Source organism: Dipodomys spectabilis, unplaced genomic scaffold (genome assembly GCF_019054845.1).
Source record: "Dipodomys spectabilis isolate Male_0828 unplaced genomic scaffold, ASM1905484v1 ptg000155l, whole genome shotgun sequence".
Lineage (NCBI taxonomy): Eukaryota > Metazoa > Chordata > Mammalia > Rodentia > Heteromyidae > Dipodomys > Dipodomys spectabilis.
In genome coordinates this window covers 4,688,124-4,708,841 of record NW_024870832.1, presented here as the reverse complement: position 1 = coordinate 4,708,841, position 20,718 = coordinate 4,688,124, and the positions used below count along the sequence as shown (strand labels likewise).

At 39.6% G+C, this 20,718-nt stretch overlaps 1 protein-coding gene and 1 long non-coding RNA gene across 3 annotated transcripts in view; both read right to left on the bottom strand.

Moving 5' to 3' along the window:
* The window catches only part of LOC122118565 (zinc finger protein 658B-like), a gene marked incomplete at its 5' end in the record, with an annotated part of 110,572 nt that overhangs the window by 29,927 nt on the left and 59,927 nt on the right, over positions 1-20,718 (bottom strand). Inside the window, 1 exon segment of the mRNA XM_042692407.1 lies at positions 12,594-13,299. Within this exon segment, the coding sequence (XP_042548341.1) occupies positions 12,594-13,299 (706 nt within the window).
* Positions 15,581-20,711, bottom strand: LOC122118546. Of its 2 annotated transcripts, XR_006149403.1 has the most exons (4): positions 20,295-20,711; positions 19,523-19,692; positions 18,686-18,830; positions 15,581-15,619 (listed from the first exon to the last, which is right to left on the bottom strand). It is a non-coding gene; the product is annotated as an uncharacterized LOC122118546 (long non-coding RNA). The 2 variants fall into 2 exon arrangements; XR_006149402.1 differs by lacking the exon at positions 20,295-20,711 and having other exon boundaries at positions 19,523-19,912.

The following is a 20,718-nucleotide window of genomic DNA, read 5'->3' as shown; positions in this document are numbered from 1 at the left end:
TCACCCTATTTCCCTCACATTCTATGGCTCTGCCACACCCACCAGAAGATATACATGTGAATACACCATACAAAATTGAAACCAATTTGTTTTTATTTCCCAAGTGAAGAAAATGGCTCCCTTTAATATTGAATAAATCCCAATGATAGCATACATATATTTTTTACATATCCATTCTAGTTTCCTTCTGTTTTTTTTACTGTTAGATTATTAGAAACATATTGTTGGATTTTATCCTGTATTTATGTCATATTTGTCATACTCATTTCTAGACAATTTCTCTTCAGATCTATTCTCAGTGTTTCTGTCTTGGTAAACAAAACAGCTTAGTGCTTTATAAGCAGCATTTAGTAAAGATAATGCCATCCATGTGTGTGTTTCTAATGACCGTTTGTCTAGTTAGGCAGTCATTAAGATGAATATTACTTCTCCAATCATAATGATAGATTAAAGAAATTATCATTCTTTGGCCTTTTAATCATGTCTTTGTAGACTTTGGTTTACAGCATAGAACTTTTCAGCATACAGATTTATAATTTGCCTGTTATTATCAATGCTCTGTATCTGTGGTAACACAATTCGTGTTGAGGTTCTTTTCCTTTCCTATTATGACTACTTGTATTTTTTAGTATTGATTATTGCTTATGGTATGTTTATATTGATTTACTTTTATTTCTTGATAATTAATGTATGTCTCTTTGGCTTATTGAGTTTTTTGAGTATGTTTTCTTCTGTTCAAATCAGACATTACCTGATATAGTTACTATTTTTATATTACAATATTAACATGGCTTCATTTTAGTGATTACTTTGCTATTTATTATATATGTCTCATCTGATATGTATTTCTTAGTTTGCTTTCATGTAACCTGCACACATCCTTCTATACAGTGCAAATCACCTCTAATATAATCTCCAGGGAATCTTCTATACACTGTAAATCACCTCTGATACCTATTACAATTTAAATCTTATTAAATAGTTGTTACAATGCATTGTTCATTGGATAATGCCAGTTTTTTAAAAGGCTGCATGTTTACTATAGGTGCCATACTTTTTCAAGTATTTTGGTTCTATGGTTTGTTGAATCTGTGCAACAAACAAATATGTAAGACCTAATATATTCCTTTGAAAATTCTACTGTAGGCGCTAGAAAGGTGGCTCAGTGGAGAGTGCTTGCCTTGCATGCATGAGGCCCTGGGTTAGGTTGCTCAGGATCACATAACAGAAGAATCTGGAAGTGGTGCTGTGGGTCCAGTAGTAGAGCAGTAGCCTTGAGCTGAAGAGCTGAGGGACAGAGCCCAGGCCCAGAGATCAGGCCACGTGAATGATGAAAAGAAAAAAACATACCACAAATAACATAGTGCATATAATAATATTTAAAGGTGCTGGACACAAGTGTCTCATGGTAGTAAACCTGAGACCTGAGGATTTAGATTTCATCTAGCCCTTTCAGAAAGGTCAATGAAACTCTTATCTACAATTAATCACCTGAAAATCCAGAAGTAGAAATTGATAGATGGCTCAAGTGATAAATCCTTAAGATAAAATGTTCAGGGACAGCACTCAGACAATGAGATCAATACCAAATATTAGGATGTTTTACTGTGATACATGGAAATAAATGCTACTTTTAAAAAGTGGGTGGAATTATGCAAAAATGCATATTGTTCAATAAGTAATGAAATCAATGAAATCAACCGAGTAATCAATCAAGTAATGAAATGAATGCCTGGCTTATGGAACTTTGACATACATATATATGTATAAATACCCATATGTATATATGTATACATACATATGTGTATGTATACATATATGAGTATATGTGTATATATACATATATAAACTCACATGTGTATATATAGACATATGTATGTATGTATCTATACATACATAGGTATATGTATCACCTTCACAATAATTTTAGAAGAATGCAAAAGCAACAGAAACATAGAATAAATTCTTCTATGGATGTAGGTAGCATTTGGAGCAGGGAGGGTAAGCAGACATGGTATAGGAGGTGAATATGGTTTTAAAAAGTGTGTGTGTATGTGTATGTGTGTGTGTGTGTGGTGTGTTTATCAATGAAACTTGCTGACATTGGGTTTTTTGTTTTCATTTGCTCATTTGTTGTTGTTGTTGTTTGACATTCCTGGGGCTTGAACTTAAGGTGTGAGAACAGTTCCTGAATTTCATTATGCTGAAGGCTACCACTCTACCCCTTGAGCTACAACACCAGGGCGTCTAGGGGTGTTTGGTAGTTGTTGTTTATTCGGTACTGAGAAATCAAAACCTGTGCTACATGCATGCTAGGCAAGCACTTTATCACTAAGCCACATTGCCAGCCCCAACCACACAGTTTTAAGAAAGGAGGCAGGGCTGGGAGTGTGGTTCAGTGGTAGAGTGCTTGCCTTGCTACATGAGGCACTGGGTTCCACTCCTCAGCACCACATCAGCAGAAAATTCATTGTGACTTATTACCAATTAAATGCCAGAAAACTAGAAGTGACATTCTGGCTGGAAGTGGTAGCATGGTAGCCTTTAGTGAAAAGCCTAGGGAATATGCCAGGCCCTCCCTGAGTTTAAACCCCACAGCCAACAATTAAAAGAAAAAAGAAACAATCATGAACAAACAAAAAACTAAATGCTTGCTCATTGCCTTTGTTCTTCTATTTTCTTTGTTCTTGTAACTGTATACTTCATATCATTCCATTTTCTACTTTCTTCCTTTCACTTTGGGGGATTGAACCTTGGGACTTGCACATGGAAGGTGGATACTACATACCAGCCTATTGTTTCTTCTTTTAACATAAAAAGTCTGCTTATAGGACAAGCAAGGTAGTGAAGTGGTACAGGGCTTGCATTGCCTGACTGAGGAGCTGGGTTCTATTCCTCAGGTCCACATGCACAGACAAACCTGGAAGTGGTGCTGTGGCTCAAGTGGTAGAATGCTACACTTTAGCAAAAGCAGCTCAGGGACAGCACCTGGCCTCTGAGGTCAAGTCTAAGGACCAGCAAAACAAAACGTCTGCTCATTTAGTCAATGCTTCCCCTGCAATTTAAAAGACAAACTTACAAGTGACTTTAGTTCACTTTCAATACTACTGTCCTCCTTTCCAGTGAGTGCAGGGGCCGCACACAGAAGAGACTCTTTGTCTCTGCTGTCACTTGTAAACTAGCTGTTGTACAGCAGTAAGCATCAACACATACATTTCTGTTATTATTTTGAACACAATGGGCTTTATCAAGGTAGGTCAAAATAAGTGAAGGACACCTTTCCTTTTCACTTATTGGTTGTGATTGTAATGGATCTATCTTGCTGAGGACTTAAGTCTGACACCCTGGTAATTTGAGTTCTCTCTGAACTACTTTTCAATTTGTTATCTTCTTAGTACACACACACAAACACACACACACAAATATCCTGAAGAATTTTAACTAGTTCATCAGACAATAGTTTTACTACCAATTCTTCTTGTCCACAGCAATTGTATCATCTACATAAGAAAGGCAATTACATTAGGCCACTGGCTTAACTTGACTAACAGGACCGTGTGTGAACAGTCAGACTTCCTGAAACCTGGCACACCATGTCCCATGCTAGAGGTGCCATGTGCTGCTGATAGTGTACTGATGGATAGCACAGGCCCTGTTCTGGGCTCCTCACTCTTATCCCAAGGGGCTTGCCAGGCTTGCATATTGCATGAAGACTTTGGCACTGCGCTCCTCTCCTCGGCTGGCTCCTCACCAATCTTTTCTTTCCTGTATCTTCCATTTTGCGTTCTGGCCTAGACTATGAGCCCAGCCAACTTCCAACACACCTGATGAAGTCTCCACATCAAACTTTTGGTAACAAACATTTAAATTAGAATGCACATATAAAGATTTGGCTTGGTTTTGCTAAGACCCTTGGACATGTGAAGTAAAGAGGGTTAGATGTGGATGCCCCAGGTAGTGATCTTCTCAAAGTACTGACAACTCTATAACAGGGACTTCATACAAGGATGTTCGTGATCCAGAAACCTGAACAAAAAAAAATTTAAAAGAACTTCACAATTTATTGAGGAAACAGAAAAGAGAGGTTAGGGTAAGATGTTTCTCAAAGGAGCAGGAAGAATGTACACCTAACAATATGTTAATTATGGGAGGAAAAATGACTTAGAGGTGGACAACAATAAAGATATAAGTGTTCAAGGTAATGGAAGGAGGCCTTGGGTGGTCCCAAAGGTTCTAGTGAAAATCCTATGAGAGCCTTGTTCAGTACCCACTGTGCTCAGTAACCCAGCTTCTGTCCCTTCCAGTCACTCTGAGATGCATCATTCCAGGTTAACCTCAGTAAGAAACAAGGATTCACCTAACATCCTGCTCTCTCATTGGGGTCACGATTGCTTAGGAACTGGAGAGTTTTGATTAAATACTTAGATCTCTGGAGAGCAGACTCTTCAGGGTCATGACTTTTGAGTCATATGAACTGCCCCTGCTGATGATATCACAATGTTCTGTAACATAGATGTGACTATGTTTGTATACTTTATCCAGTAACATCCAATGAACGGCTATTGAAAATAATCTAATTTAGACTTGAAATCTTTGAACAAAGGTACAACTCTTCTAAAGCCTAATTTTGGATATTGCTACAGGATGAACCTTCTGGTAGGACCGTTGACATTGTGAAAAATTATGTAACTTAACCCACTCTTCGTGGTTAGGTTTAGGGTGGATATGTACCCAAGTCATGGTTCACTACTTCTCTTCTCAGGACATAGGAGCTTTTAGAATGAGCTGAAACTAAATATCCTGTCATTCACCCCTGGGAGTGGCCTTGAAATAAAGTGCAATCCATAAGGGAAGAACAACAAAAGTGCTTCTGCACATCTGGACAGAACAGACTGAAAAGAGTATTTCTCCTACATTTGTGTGCACACAGTAGAAGACCATTGTCTTCTCGTTCAAATATATTGGTATTCTGGGATCTTAAATGATCACTACTTGACTCCTTATGATACTGTTTCAAGTATACTGAAATATTTGGCCACATTTTATATGTTGAGATCTCTCTTGGAATGTCTAATTCCACACCTTACAGATGTGGACCACATTGTCCTACATAGTAACTTGAACCTCTGCAAGGACCTATGAACTAGTCAGAAACATAAAGGTATATTCATGTGCATTCACATGACAAAAGATACCAAACTATTTCTGACAATTGTCATTACCCAGGCTTATAAGACATTTCAATATCAACTTCAATTGAGGGACAATGACTAAATCCTATGGAGTATTTTAGGTTTCTACAGGAATGGAAACTTTTCTGCACGAAGGCCAAAGAACCCATTTTTACAAAATATCTTCCTTGACCTTGTAGTTCTTTCTACTCAGGGCCTGGGTACTGTCCCTGAGATTTTGTAATAAAGGAACAAATGTGATGACAGTCTATCAACATGATTCACAGACGTACTTGTGGGAAATTTCGTGATATTTGGCGATAACAGTCTCACAGCATTTACTACCTAGTTGGCCTTTCAATTGTGATTTTAAACCTCATACTCTTGAGCAACTAAGAATTCTGATGTGAAGCACCACTACCCTGTTAGATCAGGAGATCTTAACTACTTGATCCAAGCAGGACTCATGGTTTCCACAGAAGAGGAAATTCATAACATCATATAGACATATGCAAAAGTCCTTTTGTAATCTCAGTAAAGGACTATTTACCTATCATTCTGTAAACCACATCCAAATTCTTCCACTAAATATTTGGAAGAATGCATTCTTTGCACAGATCATATTATTGGTTCTCAGGTTGAATTCAGGGGCAAAAATTCGTGAGGCTTCCTTTACCTTCTATACCAAATGACCTTTTGTGTCACTGATTTTTCACCTTAGAGTCTTGCTTCTTTGTCTGGGTCTTTCAACACACTAATTTTATAATTACATATCACAAATAGCAAACAAGATACACACATATGACCAGATCCATGCTTTTATTGGCTAAGATACCATTTTCATGAAGCTTTTGCATGGGATGGCCTACAAATACTACCTTTCTAATTTCAGCTTCCTGAGTAGCTAAGATTCCACACATGAGAGAGTGTAATTGCTCATTTTTAATTGCTGGTTAAATTAAAAGAAGGAAAGGGTACTTTACCAATTCAGTGAGCATTAGTCCCTTAACTTTTGAGGTCAAGCAAAAGTGTTGGCCAAATGATAATAACAAAAATAATAAAATCAAAAATAAAATGTTATCATCAGGGCTACTTTGAATGAATGTGGTATGTTGGTCCATGCCTTTTAATTTCAGCTATACAACAGGCCTAGGTAGAAGGGACTCCAGTCCATGAACCATCCTTTGTCAGAAAGCATCCAGTTTGTAAAAATGGGAGAATGAGCTATATCCAAATGGCCAGTGTGTGTGCAGGGTGGTGGGGGGTACAAGTAGGAACGCCCAGGGTCTCCTAATCTCCCTATTTTTTTCTTTACTAGGTCTCAGTAGATAAGCAGAAGGGCGAACAGTGTGAGGGAAGGGGTTAAGCTAGGAACCTAGCTAAATCTGGCAATGTGAAGCCCACTGTTCTTATCTTGTAGATGGAATCCTGGCCAGGATTTAAGGATTCTCTTTGAACAATGAAAATAAATACGGAAATTGTTGAAGGCACAGGAAGCCTGAAGTGAAGCACTGAATGAAACCTCTTATTCCCAGAGAGAGATTTCTTCAGAACAGCCCACAGGGCTCATGCTTTGATTCCTAGCTTTTATGGAGGTCAAGATGAGAGAATCTACTTTGAATCTCTTCATGTAACCAAGCAGCTCTGGACATATCTAGAATGACTGGCTTATATAGCATCTGGAGTCTTGGTCTTGGTTTACTAATTAAGCACTTTCTGATGTAAAAGACATTTTTTCTAAATGCCTCCAGGATGTCTTTAATTACAAAACTATACAGTGGCATCTATCTTGGCTCTAGAAATTCTAAATTTAGGTCAACCTTTGTGTTTCTGTAAAAGAAGACACTATATTTGTTGGAAGCCACATTATGGAAGATGGAATACTGCAGTGTTTATTGTACAGCTAGCAGTCTGCAAGCAGCCTGTTGTAACAAAGACTTGCAGTCCACAAATACACTTATACAGCTTGGAAACAGGACAGAAAGAAAAAAAAAGAATAAATACAACACCAAGAAACCAATCAGCACAAAGAGAGTGCTGAATTGGTGCACTATGATGACCAGAGACAAGCCAGGAGACAGGACACAGGACATGATCACAGAGACATGTACCATGGCATCTAGTGCCACTGCTGGTCCAGCCTAAATTGGGCCTACGCAGGAGGCAGGTCTACAGGAAATTCCAGTCCCAGGCACTGGACTAACAGATTGAGTAACATATCAGCCAAATGCTTACCTTCCAGGGAACCAGCCATACCCATCAGTTGGGTGGCAAGTGATGGATGGGGGCATTTCCTTCCCCATGCATGAAAAAAAGATACCAGACCCCACCATCCACCATGTGGCCAATAGGGAACCAGCCACACCTGACCTCCTTACTTAATATTACTGAATTATTAAATCAATTTATAACATGTTACAGCCTCTTTATCATTTTGTAAACAGTTCAAGAATTTACTTTATGTTTTTGTTTTTTTTTTCCAGGTAAGGGGTAGGTTTATTCAGTAGACCTGCTGGGACCAGGCAAGGTTGGCACTCCACATGGCTGGGAAAGGCCTGGGAAAGAGAGAGAGCTGGGAAATAGAGAGGACAGAGAGAGAAAAGAGCTACAAAAGAGCAGAGAGAGTGCGTCTAGGCCCGGGCAAGGCCTTATCTAGGGTATGGGCGGAGAAAGGTATGGCCACATCAAATTCAGATGTGACCTCAGCGGATGCAGATGTGCCCTCTTCCAGGTGTCCCAGTTGCATAGGTAAGGCAGGTACTGGGTGGAGACTTCGCTGGGGGAGAGTGGAGTCTGCTAGCCATCCAGGAGCAGACCTTACATTCCAGCCTTTTAATAATCCTGAAATAGGGCGGGGATTCTCTCTGGCTACTTCCTGCTGACAAGGGGCATGGACCATAGAGGTAAAAGGCTGGAATTTGGTCTCCTGCCAGAGAAGGCAGTGAGCAGCAGCTGTCCCTTGGTGGTGTGAGTCCTTAGATAAAGTCTGGAGAAGTCTCATGAGCATTGAGGGGCCAGAAAATAAATTCTAGAGAGCAAATAAATGGCAAGAGGAAGGACTTGGGGCTGAAAATATTGGTAGAAATGTCCCTAGCTACTTCTGACATCTGGCGACTAGGTAGAGAAGTCAGGTGACAAAGGCAAGAATATAAATTCCTGTTCCGTTAATAGGTAGACAGGTATAGACATTGGATGGGCAGGCTTCTTACTTCCACTGACCTCCCGGCTCTGGTTAATTTTGAAAGCGCAGGCAAAGTGGCTGATGTGACATCATCTCCTCTTACTCCTCTTCATGTTCCCTTGTTTCCCAGACTGGCTGAGTCTAGGTGCTTGTTGCTGGGATGGCTTGTCCCAGTTGGTATTCAAGGAGGTTTCAACTCAAGGCCTGGGCACTGTCGCTGAGTACTTCTGCTCAAGGCTAGCACTGAACCACTTTGAGATATACCACTTGCAGAGTTTGGCTGGTAGAGATAAGAGTTTTGAGCCATGCTTCCAGTCTGGCTCTTTGTAGGTTAGCTAGGAGATGGAGTCCTAAGGATTTTTCAGCCCGGGTTGGCTTTGAACCGAAATCTTTGCCACAAAAGCCCTTTATTATTTCCAATTAAAGCAACAAGGAGATCAAGTAGAATAAGTAGAGCTTACCTGGTTCTTATCAAGAATTGACCGACAAATATTCTGGAATGAGAATCTTAGCACAGATATGCCCAATATTTTAGAGTCAGTACCAGAATACACAACACAAAACAAAAAAAGCAAAACTCAAAACCTAAAATTTCGACAACGTTTAGACATCTTTGCTAACAAAGCACTTCAGATGGTTGGGCCTCAGTTACCAAGGCCTATGAAAAGAGCAACTTGTTAGCAAGGCACCTTAGAAAAGATGGAGTAGTAAGCTTGGTGGAAGGTTAAGGGTCAGATGGGGCCAAACCTTTAACCCACCATGTGACCAAGATGGTGAACTCAAGATGGCGAATTTCTGAAAAAAATGCAAAGAAACCCTGAACAAATAGATGAAGCCTACATTGGCTAGCCTTTGAGAGGGAACCTAGAGGGGGGTCCCCAGGACCCAGTCTTCAGGGCACAAGGCAAAATGTAGAAAAGAGAAAGGGAGAGATAGGGAAAGTTGAACATGAATGGTAGAGAGAGAGCAAAGAGAGCCTGAAAGTAAACAGACTTCTGACCATTTACAATTGCAGTGGCAAAAACTGTCTACATCAGAGAATGGCATAAAAATGAGGCACTCTGGCTTTCCAGGGAGTGCAGGAGGCATTTCAAAGGGGTTTCATGGCTCAGGCATGATTCGCAGCACCCCATTAAATGAGTAGGAGAGTTAGTCTGGTGAGTGAAGGAGAGATGACCAGGCAGAAGCGGCGTCCCGACTTCCCCCAGAGCCCTCTAGAGAGAAATGGCCAAGCCCCCAAAACCAAGTGCCCTTGACTTCACAGGTGACTGGCCTTTCAGCTAAAGGCCGTAGGAGCTCTCTCTGGCGTGGCGCCACATCTGGACAGAGACTGAGCAACAGAGAGTAGAGAGTAGAGAGTAGTTTCACTCACCAGAGTAGAGAAGTGGTGTGGACGTGGATGTGAAGGCCAGCAATGGTATCGATGCGCTGTGTCTGTAGCAGACTGATGGGTTTGCAAAAGGCCATCAGAACTGTGGGTCTTCCTCAGAAGAAAAAGGGAAAAACAAACAGAAAAAGAAAAACGAGGGAAAAAAAGAGAGGCATCCCAGCTATCCTGACTTTAAGCCCTTTATCCAAGTTATGGCACCATTTATGTTAGGTTTTTAAAAAGAGGTAGCTGAGTAAGAGCTCCACACACATGGTACCCAAGTAAGGGGTAGGTTTATTCAGTAGACCTGCTGGTACCAGGCAAGGGTGGCACTGCACATAGTGGGAAAGTCCTGGGAAAGACAGAAAGCTGGGAAACAGAGAGGAAAGAGAGAGAAAAGAGCTAGAAAAGAGCTAGAAAAGAGCAGAGAGAGCAAGAAATTGCTTTTTGTAAAAGCCATTTTTCTTGAGCCCAACCTCTGAAAGAATAATTCTCACATTCACCAAAAATTAAACATTCTTCTTTTGAATAGTTCATTTCTTCCTTCTTCCTCATTCCTTCCCTTCCTCTTTCCCACTCTCACTTCCCTCCTTCCTTCCTTCCTTCCTTCCTCTCAGGTCCTAGAAGTGATGCTGTAGCTCAAGTGGCAGATGGTTTTATTTTTTTGTTAACTTCAATTTTTGTAAGAGATTGATTAATATTTTGGTGTGCTTGATTATTTCCGCTAATGTCATATCCACTTTGGCCCTCTCTGAGATAACACAGGTGTGACACATCATCCACACTTGTGTTTTGTAATAGCTCACACAGCAGAACAACTAAATGGGCTAAGAGTGAATCAATCATAAGTTGCTCATCACCAGTGATTAATTAAAGAAAAGAGCAAGCACTGAAGACACTTTGGGGTTCTCCCCCAAGGCAAAATGCAGAAATTCTAGTCTTTATTATCCATCAGTTTTTAAAAAATATATATTTTATTGTAAAGATACTGTAAAGATTGGTTATACCATTATATGAGTTAGGTAATGAATACATTTCCTATTAAGCATTGTTACCCCTCCGATAAAGACTTTATTACTATGTATGGACTGCAATAAGGACTAATATCTTCCATTAAATCTTCCATTCAAAACTGAACTGGAATAAGTAGGTCATTTGTACTATAAGGCATGGATCACACATACAGAGGGAGACTTAAGGGAGCAGTAGAAAATGGTTGTTCTCATGTTCTTGCTTCCTATCATAACAGTCTTTACTCATCTATTGTTCCCATAACCATGTTGGAGATGATCTGAATCCAGTCCCAAAGGCCCAGAACTCATATTTCTAAGAAGAGTTTATCAAATTACCCTGAAACACCATTCCTTAGTATAAAAGACACAAGTTAATAACTTCAATCTCTGAATTACTTGTCATGACTGGTTATTTCTACATGCTTTGGATAATATTGAACGACACAACCCACACTCAACACTATGAGAGGATGAGAAATGTTGGCTCAAAGACAGCTGAAGAGTGAAGAATGGTTTCCCATCACAGCTAACTTACCCATGCCATGAAGAATTTCTGTGTATAATTTACAGAGGTTTTCTGACAAAGATTTTCCTACATTGGGTTTCTTTCCTGGGTGATTTTTTTTTTTTGGGGGGGGGGGGGGTAAGGTCGTGGGGCCTGAACTCTGGTCCTGGGCACTGTCCTTCAGCTCTTCAGCTCAAGGCTAGTGCTCTACCACTGGAGCCACAGTGCCACTTCCGGCTTTTTTCTTTTTGCTTATGTGGTGCTGAGGAATCCAACCCAGGGCTTTAAGCATGCAAGGCAAGCACTATATCACTGAGCCACCTTCCCAGCACCTTCTGGGTGAATATTTTAATAATTGCTGAAGATTGCCTTATGGTTGAAAGACTTCCTCTCATGTTTATATTTACAGAGATTCTGTCATGTGTCCAGGTCTCTGATACCTGTACAGATGTGACTTCTGACAAAATGTTTTCTATACTCATAATTCCTCTCCTGTGTATGATCTCACATATGCTGATGACTCATTTCAGATTGAAAGTCGTTTCAAATATGTTCTATTCACTATTTTATTTCTCCTATGTGAGTCAGTTCTCTGATGAACACTGAGGTATTCCTTTCAGATCAAAGGCTTTCCACATTTGTAATATTTTTAAGATTTCTCCGCTGTGTGTTCTATGAACTTGGATCCATGAATACTTGGTAAATGACTTTCCACATTTCAGATATTTGTATTTTCTCGTCTGTGTCTGTTCTCTGATGCAAACTGAGTTATGACTTTTCTAGAAAACCTTTCCATTTTTCCTACATATGATTTCTCTTCTTTGTGTGTGAGAGTGTGTTTCTGTTTCTGTGTGTCTGTGTGTTTTGGGTGTTCTGTGATGAACCCTGAGCTGTGTCTTCTAGTTGCAGCACTCCACATCTGCTATATCATAAGGTCTCTATCCTGTATTGGTTCTGTATTGCAATTTCAATTTTCTTACAGATCAAAGACTTTCCCATTTGGTACAATCCTAAGTTATTTCATTTGTGTGAATCAACTTATGTGTGTTAAGCTGTGACCTCCAGGTCTTTCCCCACTGGTTGCATTCATAAGGTTTCTCTCCTTGTGTTCTGTGATGGATGTTAAGTTGTGCCTTCCAGGTGAAAGAATTTCCATGCCTGCTACATACATAACATTTCTCTCTGGTGGTTTTTTTTCTGATGGACAGAAAGTTGTATGTTCTGGGTGAAAGATTTTCCACATAGGTTACATTCATAAAAGTTCTCTCCTGTGTGTGCTCTCTTGTAGACAGTAAGTTGTAGCTTCTGGCTGAAAATTTTTTCCACACATATGATATTCATAAGATTTCTTTCCTGTGTGTTTTCTGATGGACAGTGAGGCTTGACTTCCAGGTGAAAGACTTTCCACACATGTTACATTCATAAGGTTTCTCTCTTGTGTGTGTTCTCTGGTGGCAAGTAAGGCATGACTTCCAGGTGAAAGACTTTCCACACATGTTACATTCATGAGGTTTCTCTCCTGTGTGCGTTTTCTGGTGGCTAGTAAGCTTTGATTTCTGGGTGAAACATTTTCCACATGTGTTACATTCATAAGGTTTCTCTCTTGTGTGTATTCTCTGGTGGCCAGTAAGGCATGACTTCCAAGTGAAAGACTTTCCACACACGTTACATTCATGAGGTTTCTCTCCTGTATGCGTTCTTTGGTGGCCAGTAAGCTTTGATTTCTGGGTGAAACATTTTCCACACATGTTACATTCATAAGGTTTCTCTCCAGTATGTGTTCTCTGGTGGGCAGTAAGGTTTGTCTTTTTGGCGAAAGACTTTTCACACATGTTACATTCATGAGGTTTCTCTCCTGTGTGTGTTCTCTGGTGTCTAGTAAGATATGCCTTGCAGATGAAAGACTTTCCACAAATGTTACATTCAAAAGGTTTCTCTTTTGTGTGTGTTCTCTGGTGGACAGTTAGCATTGATTTCTGGGTGAAAGACTTTTGACACATGTTACATTCATAAGGTTTCTCTCCTGTGTGTGTTCTCTGAGGGACAACAGGGTGTGTCTTCTCAGTGAAAGACTTTTCACATTGTTTATATTCTTCAACTACAGAAGACACATGAGGACTATATACAGCACACATCTTACCAGGTTCACTGAAAACACCCATGTTCTGACACCCAGTGACCTTTTCTATCCTAATCCCTAAGGAGTTCCTATTATTCTTAATCAGTTCTGATTTCTGTACGGAGCTCAGATGAAAACTTCTTGTAAGTCTCACTTTTTCCACCCCTTGGTTACTATTTATGACTGCGACTTCAGAGAGATATTTATTGTGACTTTCCTGACAGGTGCTAATCACATCCTCCAATTCTGGGACATCTAAAATGGAAAACATAAATGAGATCCATAAATTCCTTACTGTAACGATATTTCCTCACATTCTGTTACTAGATTTTCAAATATCAAAGCATTGCTTTATGCAGCAATGTAGTAATTACGAAAGTAGTACTGACATTTTACAATGGAAAATAATCTTTTTCTGTATTTCAGATTTAATATTTTTCTCCAGGAAATATTTACTCAAATTATTCATCTACATACTCTTAATGCTTCCATTCTGAATTGCCCTCTTTGCCCAGCACCACTGATAAGAAATTGTCCCAATTAGAGGACAGCAGCCCTAGCATACTCCTATTTTCCTCCTACCTGCGTAATATTAGTTTAAAAGAAAATGAGATCTCCTCTTGCACATTTCTTATTGTCTTTTTCTCTTTAAGAATGACTTCTCTACAGAAAAAGGGAATTGCTAACATTAACTGCACTGGCGCACCAAATTCAGTTTGTTTCCACGGGAGTTCTGGATTGACAATTTCTTGAGACTAAGGATTACCTAGTTCTCTGCCACACATGACTCAGGGGCACTAGGAATACTATTGCTCTGTACAGCTCAAGATAAACAGACCAACTGGGCTCTGGACCCACTATGACCATTGTAGATGCTTTAACTCACCTGTGAAATTCTTGTCTGAGGCTTCTCTTATCCATGGTTCTGCACCTTGCTCCAGCTTCACAATCAATTCAGGTTTAGGAACACAGTGCCCTGTGAATAAGAAAGAGTGGAGAACTATTGTTCTTGCTGAGTCATCATTAACGTAAGGTCGCAGACATCCTGTTCACAAGGTTGTTCCTTTTTTAGGGGGAGGGGGTCCGGTCGTGGGGCCTGGACTCTGTCCCTCAGCTCTTCAGCTCAAGGCTAGCGCTGTACCACTTGAGCCACAGCGCCACTTCCAGCTTTTTAATTTTTGCTTATGTGGTGCTGAGGAATCGAACCCAGGGCCTCAGGCATGCAAGGCAAGCACTCTACCACTGAGCCACCTTCCCAGCCCCAGGTCTCTCAATTCTTAATAGCTCCATGGTGGAGTTTCCCCCAGCATTGAGTTTATTGTGCCAGTTGTGTGGCTTGAACTCAGCTCTTTTGCTCAAAGCTAGCATTCTACTAGTTTCAGTCCTGGCTACATTTCTAGTTTTTGAATGGTTAATTAGAGATAAGAGTCTCATGGTCATTTTTCTACAGTTTCTGGCTTCAAACCAAAATCTTCAGATTTCACCCTCCAGAGATTCTAGGATTCAAAGCTTGAAGCACTAAACCCTGTCAAGTTTGGCTTACAAATACACACTTTTAACTACTGATTTCCAGATCATACTGTCAGTAGTAATGTATATGCTATCTAGACTGTAGATCTACCTATAATAATCACCCCAAGGTTGGGAAGTCAGTCTCCTATTAGTGGATCATAGTTTAGAACTTTTGTCCAACTACTGATTAGGCTTCTTAAAGAATGAGAATACAATTAGCTCTTGAGTTACATATAATAAATGTGAAGTTTCCCTTATAAAAAAATGACACTTCCCTAGTACTAGAATCTTTTTTTTTTAAAGAAAATGTAATGGTCCAAAGGCTTACACCTGTAACCCTTCCTTGAGGAGATGAGATCAGAAGAGGCAGGCTTGAAACCAACCTGGGCACTGAAACCCAGAATATACCCCAGAACAAAAGCCAAAATGGAGTTGTGGCTCATGCAGTAGTGTGAAAGGCAAAGAACACCAAGCTCCCAGACCTGAATTTGGCTGGCTTTTATACTAGCAGTTTTTTTTACCTGGGAATGGACTGGAATCTTGTACCTAAATAACATAAACAGTCAAATGTCTACTAAAATAAAAGGACTTGAACTTCCATGTAAAAGTGATCTTTGCTCACCAAAGGACATGAGGTTGCTATAGGTCTCCAGCATTACATCTCTGTGAAGGGTCCTCTGACCAGGATCCAGATCCTGCCACTCCTTCCAGGTGAAGTACACAGCCACATCATCAAATGACATCAGCTTCTGCAATGGCACATTGCCATCAAGAAATCAGACGTGGGTCATGAGAATTCCAATCTGGAATTTCATTATACTGCAGGTATGCTTTTATCTTACATAAAATGTTTGCAGCTTGCTGTGTTATCTATTCACTGGAAGAATTAAATAGCAAATTAAAAATATTTGACAATATATAAGCCTGGTCATTAAAATACAGAGATTGGCAGGGCACTGGTGGCTTATGCCTGTAATCTTAGCTATTCAGGAGGCTGAGGTCTGAGGATCAAGGTTCAAGACCAGCCCAGGTAGAAAAGTCCATGAGACACTTATCTCCAATAAACAACCAGAAAACTGAAAGTAGCACTGAGACTCAAGTGGTAGAGCACTCACCTTGACCTGAATTGCTGAGGGACAACAACCAGGACCAGAATTCAAGCCCCAAGACCATAAAAAGAAATTACAGTTTCCCCAATGCATGCAAACACATTTCTGCTGCTAGCAATAGAGACAATATTAAAAACTCTGAGGAGACAATAATCTGGCATGACAACAATAAGTCTAAGGAGGTGTCTGATAAATTATATTATCATTTTTGATAAAATTTTAGTACATATCAGGGTAACAATGAATTAAACAAATATTTTTTCTGCATTTACATATACTGCTTCACCCTAAATCCTATTTAGACTTTCTATTAACACGTATTCTCATAAGCAAGCAGAACACATTCAGGATATCACACGGAATACAGAACATAGAACATTACTAGATCTATGAGAAGCAGTGTCCCATATGAATGTTAAAAAAGAGTAACAGTACTCCAGAAAGTAGCTAATGATTTATTTGGCCCATATAAGATTTGATTTAGTTCCCATATAAAAATATCCTAGGTTAACCATGTTTGGTTTAAATACTAAATATTGAAATGTGGTCATAGATACCCTAATATTTCCATCCTATGCAAAAATGAACTGTTAACACGAAGTTTTGTAAACTTTGCCTACATTCTACAATACAAAATACAGGTGGGAGGGGAATAAAATATTACTTTACAAGATTTTCATTTTAATAGGCTTCATGGAAGGTGGAGAAAATGTATAGAAGCTCAAAGAAAACTCAATAGGAAAAAAATGATAAATATGACCAACTTCTCAAATGTGTCACATATTACTGAGTTATTAGTCCAGTACACTGCTAAGGATATATTTCCACTTGTGTTAGTTAATAGCGAAAATCCTCAGAGATCAAAATCAATTCCTGACCAAACATCTGTGAGATTTTGCAACAAGTGATATTTCTAATAGAGAACACCTTGTCACTCTATTTTTTTTTAAATCAAAACCAGTTCTTATCATGTAGTGGCAGTGAATTAAAATATTCAAAAGTAGTGAGAAGGAAAAACAAAACAGAATACCACATCAAATGAAGTTAGACCAAAGATAACATAACAGGAGAAAAGTGATTTTCTTGTAGTGTATTGATTGGGGGAAGGAAGTACGTTTCTGTAGGGAAGTCTGAAGTTGAGCTGAAGGGGAAAACGTTTGAGAGGCTGGAATTCCAGCCTGACCACAATGAGAGCACTGAGAGCTGGCCCCAGAAGGCTTAAAAGAGAATTCTGGACAGGGTTAAGAGACTGGAGTGCAGGCCTTTTCCTTATTGTTGGAAAGATAGAAAGACAGCATCTGAACCTTCGCTGCTGTTGACCTTGAAGGCTAGGTAAGGTGAACTCCATGTCTGGATTTCTCTGGGAGCCAGTCTTCTGTCTCAGGAGAATAAGGAAACATGCATCCCTCACAAACTGTTGTGGCTCTGATTGTAATATTAATATAGATATTTCAATTTTGCATGTTATCAATGGTAATCTTCCCTGTGTGCACTCAAGGAGCTATGCTTGCTTCCTGGCACCCAGGAACCAAGTGCCAGAGAGCCTTTGGATCCCTGGTTTTCCCTAAGTCTATCTGTTTATATTTTTGTGTTTCTCTAATTTTCTTTGTTTCTGGAATCCTGTAGAACTCTCTAGGCAACAATTTTCCTATACAATGGGTAGGAAAAATTTCAATCCTAAGAGCCATGTCAGCAAAGTAAAACTGATCACTAAGAAAAAGTGGTTCCCAGATAGATCATTTGAAGAAAAGAAACTACTGAGACACATATGGAGGAAAGAGGGAATGAGAAAAGAAAAAATGCTAGAAAGATAGGAAGAGAGAAAAATAGAAAACTAACCTACACTAGTGAGTAGAAAATCAAAAAATAGAGAGAGAAAATAGAGGAAAGAAATCTTGTGAGGATACTTTAGAAAACAAAGAGGAGGGCTGGGAAGGTGGCAAAGTGGTAGAGCTCTTGCCTTGCATGCATGAGGACCTGGGTTCAATTGCTCAGTACCACATAAGCAAAAAGAAAAAAAAAAAACCAGAAGTGGTGCTGCAGCTCAAGTGGTAGACCGCAAGCCTTGAACTGAAGATCTGAGGGACAGCGTCCAGGCCCAGAGTTCAGGCCTCATGACTGGACCAAAAAAAGAAAAGAAAACAAAACAAAACGAACAGGAATTTGTAGAAAGACCATAAAGTTTAGCAACAAATATAGCCTAAGTTTCAAGTAAGACCAAGCCCATGAAGTAGTCCAAGAAGTATATTTGGAGAGTAATTTAAGTACATATAGGTTAATCATTCCTTAAGAACACATGAATGTGTGTATCCACAACACTATTTCAGCAATTCCAGGAAAATTTCATTGAGATAGTTTAATGTTACTCATGAGGATGTGATCTGGTGGCAATCTATCCTTCACCTTCCATGAGAAGTAACCTGCTCTGTGTCATTACATCATATAACAGATTTGATTACATTTTATGACAAGACAAAACCTAGACATTCTGAAGCCAATCTGCATTCAACTTAGAAAGAATATAACCATTTAATCTGGTAAACCTACAAGCAATCTATATCTGCTAATCTATAAGCCAACTTTATCTGATTTATGAATATGTTCCTGAGGCTGAATCTGTGTGGTTGGTATTGTTTGTAATTCTTGGACATTTTTAGGTTCATAAAATGGAATGGAAAACAAATGAGAAATAAAAAAACAACTCACCAGAGATCCATTCATTCTGTCTTGCTGCTGACAATGAGCAGAGGATTCTGGAAGCATGGTTGGGATATAAGGGAAATGACGGATTCAGAAATGAATCTGTGAGATTTTGGGCCCGGAATTTCCTCTTGCAAACATAATACATAGGCTGGAAAACGGTAAAGCCATCTTAGAAGAATAGTTAATGTCTCAGGCAAAGCATTAAAGTCTCCAATAAACACAAATCCAGTCCATTTCCTGGTAGATAGGTATTATTAAACCAACTAATTTCTATGTTTATGTACATGTGACATTTGTAAAACTGAATGTTCCTACAAAAAATATTGAATAACTGAAAGCAAAAACATATCACATTTCCACAAAACCTAGTTATTACTGAATATACTTCATGATGTATGAACTGCTTTTTTTAATGTGAAAGTATACTAGGAATTCATTGGATTTGTGTTCTAACATCATTTACATATTTAAACACCATGGAAATCATGTATGATGTAACTCAGTAGTTTTCACCCAACGGTATAGAGGAAAATATATACAGAATATATTTCTTGTGTTATAATATTAAAATAATGGTGTCAAATGGCACATTTCATTGTACCCATTGCACACCTGTGCAATGACTTGCAATTTGCCATTTAACATGCTTTGGCCAAAGGGACATGAGTAAAGATGAGGTAAACCCAGATTTGAGAAGTCCCGAATGTTCATTTCCCTTAACAGTCAAGGGAAGATCTTTGGCCATCCTAAAGATACAACATAAAATACTCCATATAGGAGTGACACACCTGAAGATAAGCAACACCTACAAATCATACAACCTTGAGTAAGACATATTACCTCAACTTTTCTTCTGTGATATTTCTTTGAAGGCCATATGTCCCCGAACAACACTTTCTGCACTACCAGGCACAACCAATCGAGTAGAGCTAGCATTAGCAAATCCATAGATGGCACATTTAAGGTAAGTTTCACTGATTTCATACTAAAATTCCTAGTGGTAATCCAGGCTGAATAAATTAGCAGGAAGAGCATTAGGGATTAGTACATGAATAGATACTTTCAGTCATAACAATTACCCCACCATCCCAAACCACAGCCTCAGGTACCCTCTGATAACTATGCTCTGGCTTATTCCTCAAGCCAGCTCACCAAGACTCCTATAAGTTAGTTTAAATCTTGCAACAACAAAAAATGATTGAGAGTGGTGTAGGAAAGAGTACCACGTGAATCTGGTGCTCAGGGAAGTAGCAATTTTTGCATAAGGCAAGGAAAGCTAGCAACATCTTCTCCTTCCTGTGCTTTTCTGCTTCTTTCCTTTAGGGCTTCTCAGAATTGACAAGGTCTGTCCATTTAGGATGGAGATTCCTATTCATAGCGTGCTCTGCTTCAAACATTGCTAGACTTCATTCCTAAAAATACAGGACTAGAACTCACTACTCCAATATCCCGTGTACAACTGTCTCTAGAAACAGGGTCGTGAAGAAACATCTGTGAACTCAAGACAGGAGGTTAAAACCTCAAGCCAAAAAGATTAAAATATCTCTAGAAGAAACAACACAGAAGCCCCAAATACAACTTCAATGTAAGAGGACTCAAGGCAGGCACACACCTCACAATTTCACTAGAAGTCTTCCTGTACTCCTCTTATACCTGGGCAAAGCAAATAAAGTCACATATGTTAATAGAAGAATCCTTTGGTCTTGGAGTACAAATGCACAGCTCTTGGGCTCTCCTTGTCTGCAGAATCACCAAGCTTGCTCTCAGACATTTGGGAACCAGGTTCTTGCAGCTCAGGGCCCAGAAGCTAATGGCAGCACAAACTCCTGAGCCTCAAGCAAATTATCAACCCCAGACTGGAGAAAAGCGTGGAGGGGAAAGCGGGTGCTTTGGCTCAAGTGTAAAGCTCTCCTTATGAGCTGACGAGCCCAGGAACCGTGCTTGCAGACCCAGAGTTCAAGCCCCACCAACGACCAAAAAAACAGAACCAGAAAAAGAAACCCGCGGAGGATAGACTCCAGCAGCAATCCCACAGT